At 42.4% G+C, this 27,783-nt stretch overlaps 1 protein-coding gene across 1 annotated transcript in view; it reads left to right on the top strand.

Moving 5' to 3' along the window:
• The first annotated feature begins 306 nt into the window (after positions 1–306).
• Positions 307–27,783, top strand: part of GCLC (glutamate-cysteine ligase catalytic subunit) — a 58,705-nt gene continuing 31,228 nt past the window's right edge. Inside the window, exons 1-3 of the mRNA XM_067565466.1 lie at positions 307–892; positions 20,551–20,663; positions 24,869–25,051. Coding sequence (XP_067421567.1) covers positions 743–892; positions 20,551–20,663; positions 24,869–25,051 — 446 coding nt within the window. The 5' untranslated portion in view covers positions 307–742. The remainder of the gene's footprint in view (positions 893–20,550; positions 20,664–24,868; positions 25,052–27,783) is intronic.

The raw sequence follows: 27,783 nt of genomic DNA, 5'->3' as shown, positions 1-27,783 counted from the left end.
ACACTACCTTGACTCTTGTGGGTAATGTGGCTTGCTAATTTGGCTCCCACACCACTGAGTCCCACTGCTGTAAAACCATTTCACATGTGAACCTTTAGCAGGTGCAAGCCTCTTTGTTTAATAATATTTTAAACAGCCCTTCCTAGAGGGCTTGTGGGTGGCCTGCACCAGCCGAGATCAGTGTCAAGTGACTAACATCAGTGGGGGGACGAGGAGAGCCAGGGTGTGCGGCTGGTACAATGGGTGAACCGCGGGCGCCAAGCTCCGGCCCTGCTCCTGCCCCTTCCCCACTCCCAGACCCCAGCCCAGGAGGCTCCCGAGCTGGCTCCCTCCAGCCCGGCACAGCAAATGGGAGACGGGGGGGAGCGTGCGCTCCGCACAGGCACTTGACTCGCCCCGTGTTCCGGCCGGAGACCAGCGGCCCGGCTCCGCCCTCGGCCCAGCGGGGTGGGTGTGGGGGTGTGTGTGTGTGTCCGCTGACAACGGCGGGCGCGGGGGCGGGGCGCGAGCCGGCCCGGCCGGCGGAAAGTGCTGAGTCACGGCCTGACGCTCCGCCGCCGCCGCCCGCCCCCATCACGTGCTGCGCCGGGACATCGGCTCCGGCTCCTCCTGCCGCCGCTTCCGCGCAGTACGTCCGCCGCTGAGCCCCGGCCGCCTCCTCGGGGGGCCTCCGCCGCTGCTCCCAGAACCCGGGGCCGGTGTACCGGCCGCGCCCGCCCTGCCGCGCCGCGCCGGTCTCGGCATGGGGCTGCTGTCGCAGGGCTCCCCGCTGAGCTGGGAGGAGACGCGGCGGCACGCGGAGCACGTGCGCGGGCACGGCATCCTCCAGTTCCTGCACATCTACCGCGCCGTGGGCGAGCGCCACAAGGATGTGCTCAAGTGGGGGGACGAGGTGAGCGGAGCGGGCGGCTTCCCGCGGCAGGTGCCGGCGGGCGGGCGCGGTTCTCCCTCGCTGCCTCCACTTCCCCCGTCCCGCGGCGGGCAGGGCACCTGCCGGGAGCGGCTGGCCCCCGGGACAGGGCGCGTTGGGAGCCGGCGGGCGGGGGGGACGAGGCTGCCCCGTGGGGGGGGGGGGATGGCCCACCCCGCCGGCAGGCAGCGGTCGCCTCACGCCTGGCCTCTTTGTCGGCTTCGTGTGCGGGGCGCTTCGCTCCTCACGGGGTGCGGGCCCCGGAGCTGCTGGCTGGGCAGTGGGAGGTGGGGTGTGGAGCAGCTCAGGCAGGGCTAGTGCATTGTTTGCTGTCCAGGGGATTGGCGGGGTGGGAGCGGGAACTCTGTCGGTGTTTTCACCAGCCTGCTCCCTTTGCAGAGTGTGCTGCGGACACAGCCTGATGGTTAAATGCTGGCCGACTCCGAAGGCATCTCTAGACTTGTGATACCTGCTTGCTTAAAAAAAAATTGTGCTTGTGAAGCCCAAAGCCCTTTCTGCTCAGGACTTGCTTTAAAAAACCAATCTAGAAACTAAACTACAGAGAGAGATGATTCTGTATTAAGGGCTGGTCTAGGCTAGAGAGTTTTGTCAACAAAAGTCCCCTCTTGTCGACAAGACAGTGGAGGTGTACAGATTAAAATGCTCCTCCCACTGATGCATTCCCCTGCTATGCCAACATAATAAAACCATCTCAACCAGAGCTGTAGGACTTATACCTAGGGGACACAATGTCAATGTAGACACTGCATCTCTTACATCACCTGTGGGGACTCCACTGGAGTGGTGAAATTGATAAGGAAGCTCCCCAGAGAGCTGAGCAGCTGCTCCCTGCTCCCAGCCTGGACACCTAGACTCTGCTCCTGGCTGGGAGCTGGGGCAGCTTTGGCAATTTCACAGCAGCCCTGAAATTGATAAGGCTGCCCAGCTTCCAGGGCCTGGGTGGGAGGGAGTGTGTGAGAAGCAGGGGCAGCTGGACACCACTCCTCAGGAGCCAGAAGCCCCAGGCTGCTTCCTCCTGGGAATGGGGAAGCCTGGGGGGGGGGCAGCCCATCCGGAGCCCAGGAGCCTGTGGGGTTCTCAGCTCCCCCACACTGCCCTCTTAGGTCGGTGGAAGTGAGGACACAGTCCACCAACCTAAGGAGGGTAGTGTGGACATTAGCCACCGCAGTAATTACTGTGGTGACTGTGTAAGTTGACCTATGTTAGGTCGACTTATTTTTCTAGTGTAGACAAGGACTAAGTCTTGGACTTAATTTTCAGGAGTTGAAAATTGGAAGTAGGGGTTGGAGTAGGTGTTGAGTGTTCTGTGTTCAGTGTTGTGTCTAGAGACCAGCTTTTCAGGATTCTCCTTTTGGGTCTTTGCTCCTGAGCATGAGATTTTTGGAACTCCCTCACTCATCAAGCTTTCTTTTAAACTACTGAGTACACTAGTGGCAAGAGTAAAGTGTGATATTCTCAGTTGCTAGATGCTATTCTGTATAGATTCTCTTCTCTGTTTTCTACTCAGTTACTTTCACCACTCTCATGCTTGTAGTATCTGAGCACCTTCCAGTTGTGCATTAAATAATTGATGTTCATTCTGTCATGCCCTCCTATGTGCCATGGAGTGTTTTGCTAGTATTTAAAAAAAAATACATTTATAAAGTAAAAGACGTGCTCTTTTTGCAAATAAGTGCTTGGAGTGGAACGTGGGGAGGTTGTGACAGTTATCAGTTCCTGGAGGAGTTAATTCCACAGTCTTGGACCAACCCCTGAGAAATTTCTATCTCCTGCACAGACTAACTTAATCTTCATTATTTAATTCAAAGCTTCCCTGCCTCACAATGGGATCTAGGACATCACCATTCTGTCAAAAAGGATAAGGAAGAGCTAGCAGGTCATAGCTTGAAACAGTTATTATACAATTATTGAGTCTTCTTATCTATAGTTCTTGTTGTACATCTCCATGTGAGGTAACCACAGGAGATCCCAGTAGGAAGTAAGATTCAGAAGGGACTCTTGCATTTTACTTCAGGCTCTGTTCCTTGATCATTATCAGACCAGAGAGATCCAGTCTGCAATTAAGGATAGATTTTCAAACACTTACCTTCCATAGCACAGTGATCCACAGCCTGGGAGGGGCTCCACAATGAAAAAACTTAGTCTTTAGCAACTCATATATGCTCTGGAGATGAGGGCAGCCCTGCACAGACTGGGGGGTTGTCCAAGACCTGATATCCTAAATGGTGGTCATGGTGCAAATGCACTGTTGGGCCACCATATTTTACATAAACAATCCAGGAAGGCATTGGGTTGTACCTCCTGTTTGGGAATCTCTGCAAGCACCTGGGCAAAGAGACTTCCCTCTCTGCTGAAAGAATGTAGGGCTCTTCTTTTCTCCACTCTTGGCTTAGCCCTTTAATTTGCTTACTCTGATGACCAGACACAAGCTACCAGTCTGGCCTGGGAAAAAGAGCACTACTGCGGACAGACTGACCATGATATATACCCTTATGAGCAGTCTCAGGATCAGGGAGTGGCAGAGCAGAGCTCCTTTCTTCTTCATGTGAAAGTTAACTTTTTTTTAGGTTTTTTCTTACAACTTTTCTTAATTTTTCCTTTTCTCTTTTTTTAATCTTAAATTGGTTTTTCTTTCTGGCAGTTTCCTTTTCCAGGCAGAGGAACTGACTGAAACTATCTGATGGCAACATTTATACTTGACAGGGGGCAGTGCATGATATTCGGTAGCGGGAATGGTTACTCTTTTCTTGGCTACTGATGTTCTCAAGGGTCAGAATCTTAAGATCTAGGGGTGTTCTGCTAACCTCATGCTGAAGAGCTAAAATGCAGGAACAAGAAGCCTGTAAGCCTTCAGGGAAGCAGAATTATAAGCAACTAACTTTTCCTTTTTCTTGTACTGAGTAATTACTACATCTGTTGCCGCAGATGTAGTAATATAGATTTGTGTACTGTATACTGCTGTGCCTTTCAGAGAGCAGATTAATATCTGTGACTCCTTTTAAAAATGTTTTCATAGAGCAAACAGGAGTTGTCAACTCAGTCAGGAAAGATGATGTATTATTTCATTGCTATTGTTTGTTTAATGTTGCTACATAATGCATTGGGTTGACACCTACTGTTTCACTTGTCAGAGTAGCTATCAATGTATGCTAAGATAGCTATTCCTTGACATACTGCAAACTGCTATTTCAGTGGTGGGTCTTATGGGCTCAACAAAGTATTGGAATCTCAAATGTTTGGTGAAACTTGTGATTTGAACTTCTTGTTGCACACACAACAGTAACTCAGTGGCGTACAGAGGGTCTCTGGCACCCGGGGTTCAAGCCTACATTTGTGCCATCCCCAGCTGCCCTGGGAAGGCAGGATCTGTACCTATGGGGGGGAGGAGGAGGTGTGAGGCACGGGGGAGGGGCACAAATGCAGGCTTGGCTCCACCGCCCACCCACGCACTTACCCAGTGTGTGGTGCCCGCTTCTTCCACTGCAGCCCAGTGCCGTGGGTCTGGTGGGGTGTGGGGGGGTGCTGGGTCAGCCCTTCACGGAGGGTGGGGGGGCCCGGGAGGCTGAGAGGCGGCTGCTCCCGCTTCCACTCCTGTGCCCCCTTGTGCGTCCTGAAGAGCCTGCCGGCCCCCCCCCCCCTCCAGGCTGGGGGGTGAAGCTGCCCCATCTGAGCCGGTGCCAGACTGCGGGGCTCGAGCGGTGGGTAAGTGCGCCTCAGGCCAGTACTTCACGATGGGTGTGGGGCACAGGAGATTCTGTGCTCCTCGGAGCCTCCTGTGGCCCCTCCGCTGCCGCGCCCCCCCCCCCCCCCCCCCCCCCCCCGCTTTTGCACATTGTGAAGGGCCGGCCCGGCGTACCCCTGCAAGCTGGCGCCCAAGGGCCTGGTAGCCGCCGCCGCCCCCCTCCCATACACCACTGCAGTATCTTGTTACTTCCATATTTTCATCAGCTTGCAAAACAGTTCATTTGTATTATAGACTGACTACTTGAAAAATAAATTTGACTTCTAGATTTCTCTGATGAAATAGCCAGAAGGATTGTGGAAAGCATTTGGCATCTGTGATTAATTCATCTGAATTAAACCTGTTTTAAACTTAACAAAAAAATCTGCTATAGACTTGGACCTTATATACCAAATTATAGTTTGAAGACATTTTTATTGACTTGGCTATAAACCTTTGAAGATAGGAATAAATAATGAGATGACAGCTCTCACTTAACTGTAGTGATACAGTCATGGCAGCTGTAATAAACTGTTATAAAATACATTTGGGATATAATTGGATAATAGCTTTATTTCTACTTTTTTAAAGGAATACTATCAAAGATATACTTGCCTGCATAGCTATGTGCCTGAAACAATGAGGTAGATAAACATTGAGGTCCCTATCTGTTGATCCTCTCTGTTCTTGTCCACAGGCAGACAGAAGTATTTAGAAGATTCCTTCCCCCTTCACCTCCCAAATTCCTGTTCACAAAGCTGAGTTCACTGTATTTGCTTGTGAATGCAGAAAGAACCTTTAGCGTGGCATTGTAGGGCTGTCCAATGCCTTGTCTATTCTAGAACACTTTCATTGTAACCCTCTAACTTAGTGGTATTCTAAGTTAGACGTATTCTATGCCCCTGACTTTCAAAGGTGTTGAGCACCTCTGGCTCCGCTTGATGTCAGTTGGAACCTCAAGTGTTTTCCACTTCTGAACATCAGGTGAAAGGTATCTGGACATTCAAACAGCATTCACACCACCAGTGTGATCCATTTGTTCTGAACAAAGCTAAGCATAGGTAAGGTAGTGCTATTAGCTCTTCCAGTGTAATCCCACAATGCTTCTGCCTATCTTCCAGTAGCAAGTTTGAAAGATCAAAGCATTGACTCTGCGACCTATTGAGCTACCAACCTACCATCTTGCATACGGGCTTGGGAGAGTCATGTCTTTGCCAAGCTACTTCTCTCTTTTCTTGATCAGACTCTCCCAAAAAAAAAACCACTGCTCCATCAACTAAGCTCCCCACAGCAGCAAAGATGAAAGACACAGGAATAACGAAAAATACAACTTATTGTTTAGAAAATCTTAAGTCTTTTTCTTTTGTAATCTTTAAATTGCTAGAAAAAGAAGGGGATATTGTTCATCTTTCCTTTAGTTCCTTTCCTTATTTACTGTCAAATTAATGATTCACTGTAGTGCAGCTTCGCAGGTACTGTGGTATAAAGTACTACACTGCAGGGAGGTAAGGTAGATTGTGTTCTGGCCTCTCCACCATTGCACTCCTGAAAAGCCTCTCTGTATACTGTAGTGCTTTACCTATCTCCTATTCTGTTCCACTCCATCTTTCTCTCTGCAGTGCAAAGCAGATGTATGAAGTGTAACTTTGCAGCCTGTGGTGGATTCTGAAGAGTGAACAGGCTGGGCTCTTAGCCGCTAGGCTCAGTTCCATTGCTTTGTGCTGTGCATGCATGTGGGTCTACAAAATGAAACCCTATTGCACATATTAAATTATTTTATTTGTTTGTCTCTGCAGTCCACTTTACTGCAAGACAGAACAAGATGACTGATGTTCTTCAGACGTTATGCCACACCAGACCTGGAGTGAATGATGTGAGGAAAAGAGTGACTGGGAAAGGGACTAAAGCACAATCAGAACAGAAAAGAGATGCGGCGCACGCGTGTGTAAAAGTTGCAAATAGTGTAATATTTTTGGTCAAAAGGAAAGCTACAAAAGAAATTATGTTGATTTTATGTGCAAGAATGTGAATGACATGGCAATCAGGCTTGTAATTTCTATTCTGTCCTTGCTTGGTGAAATTAGACATGACCCTTCCATTGGATACAAATCATGCCACTATCCCTTTTTAGGCATAGAATACAATGAGTGGATTCAATTTTCACAGGGTCATTTTCCTATTAAAGACAAGATGTATGAATTTGGACAAATTGAAAACTTGCTTGGCAACTAAGTCTGTTAGCTGTAGTGAAGAATCTGTGCCACCACATTCCTTACAATTTAAATGAATAATAAAACAATTGTGTACTCTTTGTGCATTGTATTCCATTTTAATATTACCAGTCAACTCTATTTTACCTGTAAATAAAGCAGGAGAGAGAGCACACTAGTTTTGTTGTACACATTCTTTCTTCCTGACTCCATTCTCTCTCTCTCTCTCTCTCTCTCTCTCTCATGGTGTATGTTTTCCTACATTGTCTTTCATCTTCTTAATCTTTCCTTTTTTTCTGCATTGTCCTCTTCATCTGTGTATCTTGTCTATCCCACTTCCTCCCACCATCTCATAATGGAAAATTAATCAGACACCTAATAAACTGACTAAACCAGAGAACAAAAATGAGGGGCCCCATTGCCAAGAGCAACACCCAGGCAAGAAGCCAAGCACTCTTTCCTGTGTGCTGTGAAAGGGAAGGGTGAGCTGGTTTCTTTACCAAAATGTGGTAACCTGGAACTTACTCAGACTAGTCTCTGGCTGGTAGTTGTCAGACAAATATGGAGCCTCCCCAGATCCCTCTCCCTGATAGAAAAGAGGCATATTCATTGCATGTATGGTGAGAAGACTTTACTAATTTAACCCTCTCTGCAACTCTTGGGGTGTTTGCTAGCTGCTATCTCCTATGCCTGCCTTCAGATGCTGTTTAAAACTGTTCTCAGCAGCAGCCACTGCAGAGTGAAACTGATGTGGGCCTTGACAGTTGTGTTATTGCCCACAGGACTTTTGAATAGTTGTAAATTAACTGAGGCAGCTGAAGGGAAAAAGATCTGGGTGTCATTGCTTACAGCTCAATGGAGACTTGTGCTTCTTGTGCAGTGGTGGTCCTCCCCTTGCAAAAGTGAACAGTGTTAGACCACAAGAAATGGATGAAGAATATGGTCGAAAAATTATAATGCTATTATATAAATCTGTGCTACACCCTCACCTGGAATGCTGAGTTCTGTTTTGGTTACTCTTTCTCAGAAAAAGTGAAGAAGGCATTTGGATACTTGACAGCTGAATGAATAAAGGAAAAACTTCCATAAGAAGAGAAGTTGAAAGGAGTCGGGATAATTTAATTTAGAGAGGAGACCAAAAAAAAAGGACATGATAGTCGGAGAACGTAAATTGGATACTTAACCCTCTCATCAAGAATAAGGGCATGGTCAACGAAATTGAAAGGCAGCAAACTTATTTTTTATGTATTTTTTTTTTTGTAAAAAAGCAATTGTCCTGTGGAACCCATTGCTGCATATCTTTGAGGCCAAGAGCTTAACAGAATTGAAAAAAGTCTTGGACGCTTGCATGAATGAAAAGAACAGCCAGTTACAATAATAAGATTTAAAAAAAAAAAAAAAAAAAGTGTTAAACCCTCATGCTTCAGGACACTAATCATATGAGTAGGTGGTCCCATGATGGTCCCCTGTAGAGGAGGGTGTCTTGAACCTTCTTCTGAAGCATCTGGTAGTAGCCATTGTCCAAAAACAAATAGTTCAAAACCAGATCAGACAGCAGTTCTGTAATTATAGCATTGCCTGTGTTGCTAGTTAACTATATGTAAATCTTTAAAACTTCAGCTAGGTGAAGATACAAATTGACACTGTCACCTAAAATACACCTTTTTTACCTCTGTTACTAATACGTTTAGGAGTGAGCATTTAAGATTTTAAAAATCTGTGTGTTCATCACTGTTTATGCTCTTTGTTTACTTTGGACTTTCATTCTCAGGTTCTACTTATTGCTGCAGTGCATTTGTTTCAGATGCTGTGGAAGAATACTGTTGCTTGTTTTTACAACATTTAAATGGTGATTCATGTAACTTCTATGTCACTTTTTAAGCCCCTGCAAATTATCCTTCCAGACAGTAAAAGTCTGAAAACAGGCTGTATTTTTTCAAACTCTTATCCTTCCTGCAAAATTTCACAGTACTGGCCCCCCACCAAATACAGCATGACTGGCTGCATTTGAATGGTGGTGGTATGTGAATGGTGTTGAATGGTGGCTGTCTTAATTGCTACTTGCCTGCATGCCACATGAGAAAAACAGCACTCATGAATGATTAGGTTAATTGCCACATGACTGCTTGTTCATGCTTTTTCTCAGAGCACCATTTGACTGAATACAAAAAGTAGGACAATGGCATTATTTGGATATAAACAGAAGATTTAGCATGTCCCTAACATTTGTGTATAACTGCATCTGCTGTATTGATCCTGTTGGCCTTTTCTAGGCCAGGATTTAAAGATGTTAATGTGCGTTACCTGATGCTTTGAAAAGTGTAGGGTCTACACTGGAATTTTAAAATGTGTTAGCTAACATGCTAGTATTACACCTTAAATCTTAATCTAGACAAGGCTACTATCCTGCTTGCCTTTCAGCTATTTTCTCTGCCTTAATGTGGCCTTCAGGCTTACCACCCCCTTTCTGTCTTTTTTAGTATCTTTGTCAAAACCCACTTCACGGGAGAGCTTAAGCTAAATATTTTACATATTTTTTTTAAAAAGCCTCAACCTTCAAGTTGTGTACATAGTACACACTGACCTCTCAAATGACCCTATGATCACTTCACTTCTGCCTCCACCTTTCCCTTCATTTCCTCTGTGGGTCTTATTTTAGAGTGTGAGCTGCTTGGGGGTGATACTCTGTCTTCATAGATGTGCATTGTGTCTTACAAAAATTACATATCTGTGGTGCTACAGAATTAATACTTCAAATGGAAATAACCAATTTAACCACTGTAAACATGGAAACTTTGGATTGCTAACCACTGCTCTGTTTCTGCATAGCCAGTACTACTGCAGTGTTTCAGGCTGATACAGATTACCAGATTTGAAACATTTACTAGACACCTAATTTAAAGAAGACTTGACCGATTTGGTTGAGGAACATATGAAAGACAAGAATTGGGCTGAGGACACTGGTTAAGTTCATGGCAACCCCCTGGTGTGAAGCCCAGCCCCCCGTTACCAGATGAGAGGAAGGTGCTGTTCTTAAATTTTCCTGGGGGGGATGGTAGGAGGCTCAGGCTGTCTTCACAGACGGCGGCAAATTCTCTGCTGTCAGATCGACTTCTCTGGATCGACTGAGTGGTCAGTGAAGAACCCACTCAGTTGATCCAGGAATCAATGTATTAAGATGACCACCTCAAGTGGCGCAGTGCAGTGAAGACGGCGCGCAGAACAGAAGCAGAGAAGTCAACAGGAGTTATGCAAGTTTTTTGCGTAGCTTGTGTAACTCCAGTTGAGTGCCGCCGAATCTCAGAGGTAAGTGAAGACAAGCCCTCGGTTTCTCATATCAGTCTCTGGTTAGGAGACATGATACATTTGATACTCTGCTCCCCCTCCCGCACTCCTCCCTCCAATCTACCCAAGAGATGAAATAGAGAAAGGGCTTTCTATCTCTTCTCCCTCTAAAGCCTTTTAGCTGCTATAGGGGTTCCATTACTCTACCCTTTCCTCATCCTTCCTATTTTGGGTTCTCCCCTTTTTTTTGCTCATGATTTTATGTTGCTGCTTTAAAAAAAACTATTCCTGAGGTTTTCACTTCTGTCTACATGGTTCTGAATGACATCAATGAAATTGGTGAGAGTTTTATTAATGTTTTAGTGCTGCTGCTTGTCAGAGAGAAGAGCTTCAGTAGGTGTTTGGTTTATATTGGTTCACTTCTGGAAGGTTATTTTTGCAACCCATAAAGACTAGAACTAGTTTTAAATGAGAGCTAAAATTTGTCGTAAATTGATGTAGATTCCCTCATCCATAGGTGAGTGGATTTTTCAAGGCTGCTCAGAGACTTTAATAGTAGCTTTGGTCATGGAATATTTGGGGCTCCTGTGGTAGAGGACCCTTTGATCACTGCTCTGAAATCCCTTCTTTTTGTAAAAGTCAAATTCAACATCAATCAAAAACAAGACTTTATTTAAAAAGGAAGCAGAGTTTGATTCTGCCTTTGAATATCCCTATAACAACACTACCCATGTCTGTGCTGTAAAGAGCCTTTATAACAAAGTAGAATGCTTTTGCTTCATTTGTCTCCAGGACTCTTGCTTCCTCTGCTTTTCAACATTCAGCTATGTAATTCTTTAGTAGATGAAGTGATTTCTTAATAAATGGTATTTAGGAAAAAGTTGAGCATGGAGGATGAGCACGGAGACGCCTCCTTCTCCCCCAATCTGATGCAAGGGGCTATTTGAAAGTTGGCCAATTCTTTTATTACAATACAATAAATGTTCCTTTATTGGTCCATGAACAATCTAAACCTATGTGGAGTGGAAAACACAGTTGTACAAATTAATGTCTACAGTCGCACAAAAAACAGACTTTCTGTTTAAACCCAGTACAATTCATAAAGTAAGGCTTTTGATGTTAGATTTATACAGTAAAGTGATTTGTATTCTGTTTTTACAGTATTACACTCTGCTACGTGGTACAATGGTCAAAGAAAGGAGTTCTTTGTTCTTTAATATGCCACATATTTTCTTTAGCTGTATACAAATGACTATAATCTCTAAGTTTAGATCTCAATAACCCTGCTTCCTGGTTGTAGTACATGCTTAGTAGGACATCCTCTAGTCATGTAACAATACCATGTTCAAAAGATCAAAATACCCTGTCCTGATGTGACTAGGGGAATGGGGACAAGCAAACACAGCTCAGTCTGTTTTTGTTAGCTAAAACATGAGCTGCCCCATCTTCACCCATGTTGTCGTTTCAATTCTGTCTGCAATAGCATAAACTCAAAGAACTAAAATGCCAGCATATTTTCTGTCATCTTTTATTTGTGAACCTAAAGTGGGGTCTGTCTAAAACCTTTAACACTTTTTTTCTTTTTCTTTTTCTTTTTCTTTTTCTTTGGGTTCTGTACTTGACTTATAGAAGTTCATATTAATTTAACTGAATAAAACCAGAGAATTCATATAAGCAGTTGGTTTTTCTGAACTACAAATTTTTACTCCATTAGACCAAAACTATCTATCTTTGGGTATGCAGGAGAACATTTTTTAAAAAATTGAGTCCCAGTATTGCTAAGCGCCAATAGACCCAAGCAATTTTATAGTTTGATCTACCAAAAAAAAAAAAGTGCTCTTCCGGACTCCAGTAAGCATAGATACCATTTGTCTGGTGCCAATAAAATTTGTTTCTACTCCATAGAATTTGAATAACTGACGGTGGAAAGGCTACTCCTATTCTGTTTCTGGTATAATTTTGTTCCTCCTTCGCTTAATTCCATAAGGTATGTCTATACTACACCCGTGGCTGGCCTGTGTCAGCTGGCTTGGGCTCACGCTGTGGGCTATAAAATTGCTGTGTAAATGCTAGGGCTGGTGCCTGGGCTCTGGGATCCTGTAAATGGGGAGGGTCCCAGATCCTGGGCTCCAGTCTGAGCCTGATGGGCTATAAAATTGCAGTGTAGACTTACACCGTGAGCCTGAGTCAGCTGAGGTGGGCCAGGCACGGCTGTTTTATTGCAGTGCAGACATACCCCTAAGGACTAGATCTCCTAGACCAGAGTTAGTAAATTATCTTTTGTGAAAGTCCAGCCTCCTTGGTCAAGGTCTGACTCCAGAGAAAATAATAAAAAATAACAAGAAGGATAAATAAATAAAAAGATTGTGGGGTATGTTCAAAAACGTCTGGAGGTCTGGATTTGGCCCACGGTCTGCCTATTGACTACCCTGTCCTAGGCCACTTACCACTAGAGGCTGCTGGAAAATCTACCTTAAAGGCACATTACACACTGAGCATTACTATGTCCCATGACAGCTTCCCTGGCTTGTTTACGTTCAGCGTAGGAATGATGACAAAACAGTTGAAGTAGAACTTGCTGATCATCATACTTTCTATGTACAAAGAAATTGATATTCCCCCCTTCTCCCCATTTCTGAGCGAAGATTGTAGCAGATGCTCCATAGTGAGCTGCCATATTACTAAGACTGCATTATTTTACAAAATGTACAGCAAAACGCTTAAATAGTACGTTAACTGATGAAGAAACAAAGTACACCTGGTTTCTTTATTCACTTGCTAGTTCAAAATGTCTGTCATTAGTACAATCAATTTTTAGACCACTGAAGGAGATATTTACTTTTCCGTTGATATAATACGAAATTATATAAAAATGTTAAAACTTAATAAAGTGACTTGTATCCACTATCTTTCTTGGCTTTTGCTGTTTGCAAACAAATTATATCATTTGACCTTTTGGGAAACTTCTGATTTTTAAGGTTTCATATCTTTGGAAGGGAGACAAAATACATAAGAAAAGAGCGTTAACAAGGTAGCTTCAAGGTGACTTGCAAGCAAACATTCCATTTATTTTTTACTGTATTTGCAGAATGAAAACACTGGTAGATACAAAAGTGTTCAGTACAGCAGCGAGGGCCATCCTTCCAGAAGCAGCCCTTGCCCGCGACCCATCTATGATCTGGTTTCTGGGACCGGTGAATGGAAGTCTGAGGGCACGAATGAGGGGAGGAGATGAACATGGTCATGTGTTCTCCACTTCTAACACTATTATTAAAACATTAAATAGGTTATTAAATAATGTTTTATCTTAAAATTGGTTATTACCACATGGGTAAGAAGAAAAAAATAAACAATTGGCTGCCTACTCAACATGTTTCACCTTACTAAAAGCAGAAGTTCGTATATTTACTTTGAATTACTCTCCAGTATATACTACTAAACAAATACACAAACATGTTTCACAGATTCATAATATTTGGTGAAATTAACAGATCAGAGTTGAGATTCTGGACTGTAGTGACTGCTTTTAGTTCTCTGCACACTTAGCTCCTGTCTACACTTACCTCCGGGATTCAGCGGCAGTCGACGGGAGTTACACAAGCTATGCAAAAAACTTGCGTTAACTCCCATCAACTTCTCTGCTCCTCTTCTGCGCGCCGTCTTCACTGCACTGCGCCGATGGGAACCGCGTTCCTGTTGATGCAGCGTTACGCCACTTGTGAAGGTGGACTTAGTACGTTGATTTCTGGATCGACTGAGCGGGTCTTCACTGACTGCACAGTCGATCCAGAGCAATCGATCTGACAGCGGTGACTTCGCTGCCGTCAGTGTAGCCGTAGCCTTAGTGTGATATTGAAATTGGGCATGTTATGGATTTGGTGTAGTGGAATGGAGTGTTATGATGATAGTGAACTAATGCTTGTGCTAGGTGCAACTACTACCTTAATTTATGGTTTCTTTGCTTTTTAGCGTTTGCATTGTGGCGATATGTTGCTTGAGCAACTGTAACTTTAAAGGGTTTTTTTGTGTGGGAATAAATCTAAGGCTGGCTTCCAAATGAGATTACATGTAATGTGCGGAAATGAAAATGTTCAGAACTTGAATGCATCTTAAAGTGTGCTACCTCTTCCCCATGGCAGGGGTTACCTCTCCACTGCAGGACTAGCTGAATGCAACTGTTCAGTTTTCTTTGTAGCTAGTGATTGGCTTCTATCCAAGCAAGTTTGCTTGGAGTTGATTCACATTTTGTCTTGGAGTTGGTTTGGAGCCTGGGCTGTAGAAAGTTGAAGAATCAGAAAATTCTTAACTCGTGAGAAGTGCTCCTATCGGTTAAAACAATACCATTTCATGTCCCCTTCTTGAAGCAGGCTATTGCTCTGTGCCCTTTACCTATCAGATGCAGCGGTGAAGTAACGATGATCTGGAATGCAGTAACAGTAGATCACAGGTGGTGGCAGGTCAGCAGCACAAGAAAAGACCACTGTTTCTTCCCTCAGCAGTTATTTTAGTATGTGTTGCCACGAGGTTCGGTTTTGTGTTATTCAGTTTCTTAGACTGCATGCAGGGTTGATTTACCTTTTAAAATATACTTAACTTCCATACTCTCTAGGTTTATTTTTCTGTGGAAGTGCATTTTCCATTTACCACCATCCATGCAGGATCCTTCCTCCTCTCCACCAAGGCAAGTTTACTATGACTCTTTCAATAGCTGATGAACAAACCAAACTGGCCACTCCAGCAAAATGTAGTGCCCTTCTCTCTAGGAAGGGAAGTCATACACTCAGCTACCCCTCTGTCAGCATTACCCCAACCTGTGCCAGTCAGAGAAACGAGGGATTTGCTACGTTCATTTCAGATTTGGAATGTTTCTTGGGCGTGTAATCTCCAGTCTGTCACTGAACAATTTAAAATGGCAACGCATGTTGCCCCATTGGGCATTGCTAGCAATGCATTTTGTTGAACATGTACACCGGTAACTTGTTCTAATACATCAGAATTCTGAAGGATGTTATACAGGCTAGTTAAAACTACAGAGAATAGTGAACAACAGGAGGACCTAATAAAGTTACATAATAGTAACAATGCCAGGTGAAATTCCACATATTTGGAGTGCAAGGTATTGTAGGCAATGAATGCCCTCTGAAACTTACCAGTAACTACTTTCCTCTGAATTTTGCCAGAGATGGAAAGCATGTGAGGAACCTATTTACAGTAAACTCTGGCTCCATCATGCAAATGTGAATTCTGAATATCTTCCTCCCCCCATCTACAGGAGAAGGCTTGACAGATTTAATTAAAATTGTTTGAGGCTGTTCATTCAATGTAGCCTGCATTGGCAAGCAACTTCTGTGGATTGCCTGGAATTTTTGGCAGCTGCTTGTTGTTTTTTTCCTCTCAGTAATTAACACCAGATCCTTCTGTTAGGAAGGCTGTGGAGATGTCTTTCAGATCCTTTGGATACAAGATGAGATATGACATCTACAGCTGAGTGAATGAGGGGAGACTGCTCATTAATGTGTTCACGTTATGAATCATTTTGATTGGGTCATGTTTGCATCCTTACAATTTCAGATATTTTTTGTAGCTCTCCTCTTATCTTGCATTGTGAAGTCTATAATTGACTTTACAGAGGAATTTGCTCTTCATCCTTCCAAGTTTGAGGCAACCCTGACTATATTTGTTGGGTTTTGTTTAATATTAAAAAAACAAAAACAAAATCCAAACCCTTCCTAGTACAGTGGGAAAACTGTGTCAAAAAGAAGGTGGTTACAGCATGTTTCAAAAGCTCTTAAACTCTGGACCAGTCTGAACAGAATTATGTAATTGAGGGCAGTTGCCCCTCTTCTCAAAGGGCTCTTGAGTATGGGGTGCTGTTCTGTCATTCCACCTGCTCGACATGTATCTGGGGTTGTTAGGCGTGTTAGTAAGGAGGTCTGGGATGTGATGGTTTCAGTATGCTGATGCCCAATTGTATATCTGTCTTGTGCAACTCAAACAACTTTGCAGCCCAGTGCCTCAGCCACTGTGTAGTTTAGATTGGGGCATGGGTGAGATGGCTGTCTGATGCTCACACTGAACAAAAAGGAGGTAGTGATGGCGGGCTGTGGAAAATAGCCAGAGGAGATGGCAGAGTCCCTTTTGAAGGAGTATGTTCCCCCATTAGCCACCAGAGATTGCATCTTGCATGTATGTTAGACTTCCTTCTGTTGGATTATTATTGCAACAACAACCAGGTCAGCTTTAGGATGCAGACCCTGCCACTGATACTTTGTCACCTCAAGAATAGATTTGCAATGCACTGCATGTGAAACTGCACCTTAAAATTATTTGGAGAATGAAACTGGTGAAGAATGCTCGCAGCTCACTTATGAGCAGGGCATCTTGCTGGGAGCCCATGACCAGTGTTCCAGATTCCACATGGCTACCCGCTGTTCGCTGGGTCTAGTTTAAGATGATTTTCATGACCTATGACGGCTGAAGTGGCCTGGGTGTTGCCTAGCTAAGATCACCTGTCCCCTGTTCCATACCATCACTGCCGTGAGGTCCACAGCAGTTCTTGAACTGGATCCCCTGTATTGTAAAAGGGGGGCTGCTAACAGGATGTGCTCCATTAGGACCATGGGACTTTGGAACCTGCTCCCCTTCCTTGATCCAAAATAGCCTGAATTTGATGACATTCCAGGCATGCACAAAGCTCTTTGTTTGATAGGGATTTGAGTAAGAAGGATGAGGATTTTGGGGTTTTTTTTCTTTTCACTGTGTGCTGATTATTAGTATTAATGCTGATTACATCGTGCCCTGACAATGGGACTTACATTAACCAAGCTTTTTATAGGAATACTATCTTTTTTTCCTTGTTTAATGTTAAATTTAAAGAAATCTCTGGCAACTTACTCAACAGTCAGCCCCTCTCTTCTAAGAATGCTTTCTCTGGCTCTCATGCTTTTCATCCTGACTCTTGTTAGCTGCATTGTCTTGGAGTGCAGCTGTCCTATTGGTTCAAAAGTGGAGGGGGGGCGGGGCAGCTGGTTGATGGCCTTAAAGCCATTTTTCAAGGTTTTTATCACAGAAAACTAATAGCCAGTGGTGAGATTGGAAAACCGAGATCATGTTCTCCCAGCTGCTGTCCCACTGAGATGAGCTGGTGCATTCTACACAAGCTGGAGCCTCTGGATTGGTTCTGCCTCTACCCCAGATACAGATAATTCCAATCTAGAACAGAGGTCCCAAACTGGGGGGCGTGGAGGATCATTAGGACATATTTTAAAGGAACTGGCAGCAGACAGCTTAGTTAAATGAGACTGACAAGTTGCACTGTCCTTGCAACTAGGACCACGAAACTGTTGAATTGTGACAGTGCTGTGTTGTGAATAGTGATTAGGTTTTGTGAAGGGGGGAAAAAGGGCACTCAAAGCTAGCTCTTATCTCCAAATGGCTTGGCATACAAAGTCCAAATCAGGTAGCTTTCCTAAGAATTGCTTTTAGTTTGGGGATGCTCTGACATCCAGGTTTCTGAGATAGGCAATAAGGGGGAGAAGGAAATTACCTTTTCTTCTGTATCCACCAGCATATTTTCATTACAGAACAAAGCAAAAAGACAAAATTGAAGATGCACCTGCATGGTTGTAAGTCAGTTGAAGTGGCAGTGAATGATGAAAAATTATAGATGTATTGAAAACTAATTAAATCTTTGCTCTGTTTCTAGATGCTGGTTAGAATTTTTGTTAGCTATTTACGTAAACCTATGAGCTGGTGTCTTTTTGATGTTAGTTGGGATCTGTTGAAACTCATTTTTATCCTTTGTTTTTAATCAATTGTTTTGTTTTGAGCAGTCTTCAAGGGTTTGCATGTCCTGTTTTGAAATAAAAAAATCAAAGTATAATTCATTATCCCAGACCTACTTGCTAATATAGTTGACATACTCAGGAAGATAAATCCATAGTGCAACTACTTTTACCGATAACTCATCAAGGTTGATATCCAGAACTATATAACTGAACTTTCAATAAATCAAACAGAATATTAAATGGAAACCAGGTTAGTAGTACTTGACAGTTAGCAATTTATATGTTAATTATAAAAAGGGAAAATTTAATGCATTTAACATTTTTTTAATTTGAATATTTAAATAGTAGACTTACAATTTCATGATACATACTATACAAAGAAATGGTCTATGTTGCATGGAGACTGGAATGAGTTCTATTTCTCATTTGAGGTTGAAGCTTATGAAACCTCTTAAACTCAATTTTTTGTATATTTGCTCAGTAAAGAGCCCCTCAGAGCTCTTGTCTAATCAGATTCCATAGAATTTCAAACATTCCTGGGTAATGCTGTTTTAGATTTAATCGCAAATTCCAACAGCAGATTACATTCGTTGTCACTGTAGCAGCAGTAACTCAGCCATATACATTAATCAGAGAAAAAGTCTGTGTGGTTCTAATTATAACCTCCTAGAAAACAGTGCATAAGTTATAGCAACAGTTTTTCTTTAAGGAAGTGATCTTCAAATATGACCATTACATCAGTACAAAAGCATATTAAGAACCTCATGAGTTAGTACATAAAAACTTAAATATTTTCATCTTCTGCAGATAGTAAACATATAAGACACTGAACAAATGTTTAGTGAAATACGGATCCTAATAAATAGTGTTGGATAATTATGGGCTGCTGGTGTCTAGAATGTATAATATACTAAACAACACAATACGAAGATTGTGAAACATCCCAGGTGGAAGACTTACTGTGATAATACTTCCTTGAATTTTAATTATGGCCAGCTGTTGGTTTTTAGGGCTGTTAATTAAAAAAATAATTGTGATTAATTGTGAGATTAAAACAAATCATGATTAATTGCAGTTTTAGTTGCATTGTTAAACAATAATAGAATACCATTTATTTAAAATATTTTATGTTTTCTACATTTTCAAATATATTGATTTCAATTACAACACAGAATACAAAGTGTACAGTGCTCACTTTGGATTATATTTTATTACAAATATTTGCACTGTGAAAAAGATGAACAAAAGAAATAATATTTTTCAATTCACCTCATGCAAGTACTGTAGTACAATTTCTTTAATGTGAAAGTGCAATTTACTGTGGAAGCATGTCCTCTGGAATGGTGGCCGAAGCATGAAGGGGCATACAAATGTTTAGCATATCTGTGAAGTAACTATCTTGTAATGCCAGCTACAGCACTGCCATGCAAATGCATTTTTTCACTTTCAGGTGACTGTAAATAAGAACCAGGCAGCATTATTTCCTGTAAATGTAAACAGACTTGTTTGTCTTAGCAATTGGCTGAACAAGAAGTAGGACTGAGTGGACGTGTTTGTAGGCTCCAGAGTTTTACATTGTTTTGTTCTTGAGTGCAGTTATGTAACGTTTAAGTTGTGCTTTCATGATAAAAAGATTGCACTACAGTACTTGTATGAGGTGAATTGAAAAATGCTATTTTTTTCTCTTTCACAGTTCAAATATTTGTAATAAAAAAATAATATAAAGTGAGCACGATACACTTCGTATTCTGTGTTGTAATTGAAATCAATACATTTGAAAATGAAGAAAAACATCCAAAATAATATAAAGCATTATAGAAACATAGTGTTGTCTGTCAACTTTGAATTTCCTAAGTCTTGTGAGGAAGCACATTTAGGGAAATATAACTTCTGAAAAATGGTCTTCAGGTGCTCTTATGCTGTTACCTTATCGGTGGGATAGAAAGTTATTCTTCCAAGACTCAGAAGAGTGCATAATGAACCTTTTTCCAAATGACTTTCACTTATCAACTTAATTTGAAGTGTTAAAATATCCAGGTGGTGGTCATTTTTGTACTGTTAGCATTACTATATTCAGAGAGCCCCCAAGGAATTTTGATAGCAAGAGCATGTTTCAAGATACTAGTAAAAATTAGTCACTTTAAAATGGGATGTTTCCAGCACAGATTACTTAGAAGCAAATTTTCTTTCAGTATTATACTGCTACAAGGGTGACTCTGGCCTTTATAGCTGGACTGTCACTATGTCATAACTAGGTTTTCTGGCGTGTAAATAATGCTCTCACATTAGTCTAAAGAAATTGCTTATTCAAGTGCTTGGGATGTATGGGTGATTTATTTGGGATATATGGGTGACAAAATTCCTCAGGATCAGACTCCAAGAAATGTATTATTTATTCATGGCAAATAACTGCTAAACATTCACTTTCTTTTCTGCAGCACCTTTCATAACATTCATAGTTGCTAATCATTTCTAAATATCTATTAAAGATCAGTAACCTGTAGAATTCCAGGGCCCCATATCAATTTGTGTATAACTTTCCCTACTGTTTTAACACTTCTAAAATGTTCCTACATGCTAACATTTTGTGTATTTTTCATTCATTATTTACAATAGGTGGAATATATGTTGGTAGCTTTTGATCATGAACATAAGAAAGTACGATTGTCACTAACTGGAGAAGAAGTTCTTCATACACTGCAAGAGAAGGGGGAAAGAGTAAATCCCAAGTAAGTAGTAGTTTCTTTTATCCCACTGTTGCATGGTACGAAATGTCCTGAAACTGGGTTAATTATCAAATTTACATTTAGTCAAATTAGGCAACACAGCTATATTTGAATATCTTCAGATAAAAATTTGAGAACTCATGAAGGAGAAAGATCAATAACACTATTGTAAGCCAAACTCAGTGAAAACCGTGCTGTTTCCCCTATCTTATGTTAAAAAAATGAAGTGGGTTTACTCAAGCACCTGAAAGTTAGGAAATGCCAGAATTAAGGGTTCTTGTACAAACTTAATTCAGACTCCTTATGCAAACGCACTAATCTACAATCTTTAATTACATGATCATATGAGGATTTTCCCCCACAGGACCTCTGTCTCATTCAGTATGCAGGATGGATGGTGCTCTGGGGGAGGAATCAGGTTTGTGTGATGGAGGTTGTTGTCTGTAGGACTCCTGCCTTGGTGGTGGTTGCCGAAGTTGGAGGCTGTTTAGTGAATGAAAGAGGGAATGACAGGAATTAAAAAAGGATGGTCTCACAGTTAGGGCATTTGAATGTTATGCTGGAGATTTGGATTCTATCCCTGTCTCTGCCACAGAGTTCATATGTGATGCTCAGCAAGTCACTTACTCTATATGACCAACTGAACATCTTGGTGTATGTGTAAAACGGCACAAAAAAACCAAACCAACCCTGTGGCAGTTAGTCTCAGAGCCTGGGTCTACAGACTTGGGCTTATGCTATAGCACTAAAAAAGCCATGTAGACATTCAAGCTTGGACTCTGAAGTTTGGGGGCAGGATGGGTTTCAGAGCCCAGTTTTTCTAGTCCTATAGCATAAGCCCAAGTCTGTTAGACCCAGGCTCTAGACTCTGCCACAGGTTGGTTGGTTGGTTTGTTGCCATGTAAATACACCCTTAAATGCGTGTGCCTTGTTTTCTTAGTGCCCAACTTGAGATCCTATGGCTGACAACTCTGCAACTGTAGTCACTGGGAGTTGTTTCGAACATAAAAAGTGCTATAAAAATGCTAACTGCTCTGAAAAATCCAGCCTTAGGAGTTTCAAGTTGAGCATCCAAAATTAGTGGACACTTGATAAATATAGTGTTTTGGCAGTCTCTGTGCCTCTGTTCTCCTCTGTAATATGAGGTTAACACCAATCTCTCAGCGGTATTGTGAAGACAAATGTTTGAAGCACTCCAATACTGTGAGAGCATAAGACAAATGCCCATGAGGAAATTAATGATTTTGTATTCAGAGCAGTGTATGGATGGTGTAGGTTTAAACTAGGCCTAGGACCTCATGCTGAATAAGGATAAAAAGGAATATTGGATCACTACTCACTGAATGAGGCAGAGGCCTTGAAGGTCAGGCCGGAGGGAGAATAATCTTTGTAATTAAAGACCGCATCATAATGCGTACGTACAAGCAGGGCTGAATTAGGGCTAAACAGGCAACCTTAATTCTGACATTTTCTGACTTTGAGTGCTTGACTTTACAATCTTATTGTTCTTTTTTAATGTAATTTTCTAATTTACAAAAAAGCAGAAACAAATTCTATCCTGGAATCATGTTAGCCCCAGTCACCTGCTCTCTGTATGGTTCTTCACAGGGTTTGGACCTTTTAGATCCACAACCCAGACCTCTATCACTTTCTCTAGGTTCTGGAGGGAAATGTTCTCTAGTAGTTACAGACCCTCGTACGCCAGCCTGTTTCTCCCTCCCCCCCAGTTTGCTACCCTTCTGCATTCTAGTCAGGTGTCTTCCTACCTGTATTAGTGCCAGCAGGGCAGAGGTTTGTGCAGGAATTTAAATTCCAGTGCTTTTAGAAGGGCACGTTGTGTGTCCCTGCCAGGGCCCCACGGGCCTGGAGGAGCAGGTGTCTTCCCCTCTGGGGACCAGATGAGCTCTGTGTCCCCCTGTCGATTACTGGGGGGCAAGTGCTGTTTCCCTCACCCCCCCCTCCTCCCGTCCACACCCCTGCAGCAGGGGAATACTAGTACAGGGGAGAGTCTCTCTGATCTTAGTTCTATGCCTAGCATCATGTGATCCAGAAGAAGCAATTGCAGGGAAAGTTCTATTCGGCCTCTTCATCCCTGGAATGGAGCATTCTCAGTGCTGATAGGTGTTTGGAGAATGTAGGTGCCAAACTTTTAACAAATCTTTGTGTATGTTCAAGAGAATTTTTTCAAAGGCTTAGAACTTGGCCACATTGGGGTACATTTTCACAAGGAAGGCAAAAGATATATCTGTGACACCACGATAAGTCCCTGCTCCAAAGCATGGAGTCACTAGAGCATCTCAACAAAACAGATGCAAGAATTTTTTAACATGGGTAAAACAGTGTATTTTTCACTGGAAAATGTTTCCATGGAAACAATGGAGCAGTTTAGCTGAAACTTCAACAGGAAAAAAAATCTGCCTCCAACAAACACCCAGCATGCAAAATTTCAGCCCAAATGGTTGAAGTTTGCCAGAGTTATAAGCAACTGAAAACAGGGTCTTTATAATGGAAAGTGTTAGGCAATCTTAACTGCAAGTGGTATTACTTGTGCTGTCTGAAATAGAAATCAGTCATACAGCAGTTGAATGGTAAAAACTACTATTACTCTCTTCGCACATATTGCAAGGTAGGTGCTAATGAGTTTCTAATTCCATAGAATTTTAGAGAATTGGTAGATATGATGGGTCCCCCCGGGATGCAGTCTGGAAACTGGAACCGCTGGGCTGCATGGGCTGACTCTCAACAATGCCTCACTGGTGACAAACAGCAGATCCCTCCAGGCACTGTTATCACTTAATGCAACAGCAGGTGGAGCTCCACACCCAGCTAGACAGCAGGAATGTTTACCTAGGCTGCCTCTAGCACTGTGACTCTGTCAGCAAGCTACAAACTTGTAGCAGGTATAGTACTCACATAGGCTTTCACAGGCAGGTACACACCCAACTAAGGTACATGAATGCTTTCCCTAGCCACTCATGAACCAACAATAGGTAGAGCATCAGCCAACTCCCCTCTCTCCCCCCCCAGCTTTTTATGCACTGCACCTCAGAATTATACCATCTTGCCCTGGTCAAAAATCAGGCCAGAGTAAGCTCATTATTTAGTCCGCCCCTCCCTAAATGTGGAGAAGTTATGCACAAGCCCTTGTCCACCGAGCTGAGATTTCCCAAACACTCTAACCGAGACACACACTGTTTTAGATAAAATTATAAAACAGATTTATTAACTACAGAAAGATAGATTTTAAGTGATTATAAGTGATAGGCATAAAAGATCAGAGAGAGTTACCAAAGAAATAAAAATAACTTTACAGTCTAATTTCTTATACACTAAACAGGATTTAAATCAAACAATATCTCACCCTGTCAGATGATTTAAGACTTTTGATACACAGGCTGCATCTGCTTTGCAGCCTGGGGCCCCCAACCCCATTCAAAGTCCTTTGTCTTCCAGATGTTCCTTCAGGTGACTTCAACTCAGTCATAGCTTGGGGGTCTATTACAGGAGTGGGTGGGCAAAGTTCAGTGGCCTGCATTGTGCAGGAGGTCATACTAGATGATCATATTAGTACTTTCTGACCTTAAAGTCTAGGAGTCTGACATCTTGAGTTGTGGGGCAGTGAAGACAAGTGATGTCATTCCCCCGCTTTCATAGCTTCGTCCAGTTTAGGAAAGATCTATGCATGTGATGTGGGGAGGCTGTCCCCACTGGTCAAGCAATCTCCATTTTGTACTGCTTCCTCTGTGAAGTCTTTTGGGATGGCCTTTGGGAGAGTGGATTCCCCTTAATGGGCGATCGCATATCAGGCTACTCCATTGTTGTACCTGAAAAGCTGGCTGTGGGTGTTTCTTACCTCTCAACATCTCTTCACACACTTTTCTTTCTTACCTCACACACACATGGTAGAACTTTATAACTTCACATACAATGAGAGCACATACAATCCAATATGATATTAATTGACTATATGTCAACAGATCAAGACTTTTAAAATGATACCTCACAAGGCATACTTTGTACAAAACATCATAATATGACAGTGGGGAATATGGGGGCTCTTGGGTGTTGCATTGAGGCAGTGTGTCAGTAGGTTTTTCAAGTATGTGATCATTCTCAAAGGTTATATTCTTTCCTATAATTCATATTTAATAGTCGTTGTTTTTGCAGTTGTATAAAAATATTTAAAATATGACATTCTTTCATTACAGCCACCCAACACTTTGGCGTCCAGAATATGGAAGCTATATGATTGAAGGAACACCTGGGCAGCCATATGGAGGAACCATGTCTGAATTTAATACTGTACAAGACAACATGAGAAAACGACGTCAGGAGGCTGCTTCTGTACTGAAGGAAAATGAGGCTCTTTGTACTGTGACATCATTTCCAAGGTAAAGAAGTAAGGGTGACAGTGTGAAAAGTGATATTTGTCAGTATCACTTTTCAGAGCAGACTTAGCACCCCATTGCCACCCTTACTTCTGCACTGCCGCTGCAACCCCAGAGCTGACAGCCAGAGCTCTGCCACCACCTCCAGGTGAGGGATTGGGGCAGAGTTGAGGTGAACCAGAGCCTGGGCTTGCCCTCCTGGTGAGCGATTGAAGGGAGGGTGGGGAAAAGGAAAGCTACTGCTTTGTTATTTTGCTTCTGCCTCTCAGCCACCTTGTCTTTAAAGTCTTATTTATTGGAGCAGAGCTTTGCTAACTTTCTTTGATGAGATTTTGTAGAGAGGATGTAGCACTTAAAAATTGCAGGTATCTAGAAAATTTATGGAAAACAATAAAACCTGCTGGAGCTCTGCCTAACAGGAGCAGTAAAGAGGGAGTATAGAAATGTGCTTATTGAAATTAATTAATAGTGCTTGTAGTATTGTCCATTTGTAGGTCTCAAAACACTTTGGAAAGGTAAGTATGCATTACTATGCCCATATTACAGACACTGAAGCATAAAAAAGTTGGGATTTGCCTCAGGTTTCACACCATGGTTTCATTGGCCAAGCTGGAAATAGAACCAAAATCATCTGATTCTGAATTTTGTCAGATCAGTAGGCTTCTTTCTTAAGTGTCAGAATGATATGGTTTGTCCAGTCATGCAGGCTTTTTATGGCTAATGCCAGTTAGAGTTAAATGTTACATTTCTATCTGATAGGGCAGGCAGCCTGTAATGTCTCCAAGTAAACTATAACATGCTACACTACATGAAATATTGCATCATATTTTCAAAAATTCTTTAACTTTTGAGCATCTTCAGGTATGCTGAATTGCTTGCTTATATCTGTGTGCAGCCAGATTTTCTTTTACAGCACTGGGGGTTGCTCTAAAGAGCGATAGCCTTGCTCATACATAGCATGTGGTTTGGAGTAAGTCAATCATTCACACACTTACATACCTCCATCTTTGCTACTGTTTGAATTCCTTATTACAAACTAGATATATATCTTCTACTTTAACAATTTCGGATTAGTTTCAAAGAGAATGATCAGAGTACATAGATGTCGTCATATACAATTGGCATCTAAGAGTGGTTGTAAGAATAGTAAAAGTGAAATAGAGGTATCCCTTTAGGACTGTGCAGTTGTTGAATTTAGAAAATGAAACCAATCCCTGTTCAGTTTTACATTGCTGGCAACTGAATGCATGTTGTCAAATCAAAGGAGGTTATAAAGGGGAGTTAAGGTACCCAAGAAAGGTAAAACAGTGACAGAAGTAAGACAGCCTTTCAGGTACCTGCTTCAAAGGAGTTAAGACAACAGTGGCTGGGCCATCGGGGGGAAAAACGTGCCTGCTTGGCCCCCTTCTGGATTAAGATGATGTTCTCTTCCCAAGGCTAGGACCAAGATCAAAAGACCCTGTGCGGATAAAAAGGTGTTCATGGCAGGGGAGAGGGTTGTAGACAGCTCATCTGGAAGCAGATAGGGAATCAGAGTCAGCGTGCAGCAAGGCTGACACACAGACAGATTGATTTGAGAGCCAGGGTCTGCGGCCACCTCGCTGTAACTTGGTGCCCAGAAAAGACAGGGGACACCAAGGTGAAGTCATGTCTACTAGGGGCTTGGAGGGAATGTAGTTAAAACAATATGCATATAGGTCTCTATTTTTTAAATCTACTTATCTGAGCTCTCTGTACAGTTTGGGCAAATAAATCATACTTTGTTCTAGAGAAACTGCTTCTGAGTCACTGCCTGGCTATTACTGACCACAGGCCCAAGAAGGAGAGCTCTGGCAGTGTCCAAGTCCAGTTGGACCTGCTAGGAAACATGGTTGGCAGCCAGGAAGGTATAACCTGGAGACCCAGTCGAGAGTGGCTGGGTTGTGGGATCCCATCCCAAAGAGAAGTGGAGGCATACTTGAAAGAGGAGCAGTTGGGGAACTGGAAAAGGGTCTCAAACGACAGTCTGTCTGGGGATGTGGCCGTAGGGGACTCCTAAACTTACCATAAAGAAGATGGAGGGAGGATTATTTTGGTATACTTTGTGTATTTCACAGCACTTTGTCTTTTCTGTTTCACTGTTGCCTGTGCAGTCAGTTTTCCTTATTTGCGTGTCTCTTTCATGCAGCAATAGGAGAAAAGCATTTTTAATTTGTAAAATTACAAATGGGCAGAGTGTCCTAGCACGTGTTGTACCTGAAACTACTACTTCTGAACTTGACTAGATTTCACGTTGACTTTGTCCCTTTAACAATGACAAGTAAACTCTTGTGAGCATTGCTGAAACAGATTACTTTAGGGATTTTAATTAAACAGTACTGTAAAAAGGAGCAATTGAGGGCAGAGAATGTCGTTGCATTTCACTTTCAATAAGCATGAATGCTAATGCCTTCTAAGACATAGATGAGGACTAATTTTCTAAAGCTTCTTTTAGTGTTTGACATTAAAATGTGAGCATTTACCATCCATTGACACAAAGTGGTGTGAAATTCCACTTATTGCGATGACAATATAAAACTATGGTAGTTGGCAAATACTGACCTTTTAATAGGGATTGTCATAAAGCCTCTCTCTGTGTCAATGACTACTGGTGATTAGGTAATACCGAAAAATGCCTTACAAATACCTAAGGTAAACACTTTTTATACTTTTGTCTATTAAGATCCTTCTCACCTAACCATAGGGCATTAATAACA

Source organism: Emydura macquarii, unplaced genomic scaffold (assembly GCF_026122565.2).
Source record: "Emydura macquarii macquarii isolate MOO-44397 ecotype Brisbane River unplaced genomic scaffold, CSIRO-AGI_Emac_v2 contig_2680, whole genome shotgun sequence".
NCBI classification, from domain to species: domain Eukaryota; kingdom Metazoa; phylum Chordata; order Testudines; family Chelidae; genus Emydura; species Emydura macquarii.
This window is presented reverse-complemented; position numbering and strand designations above follow the sequence as displayed.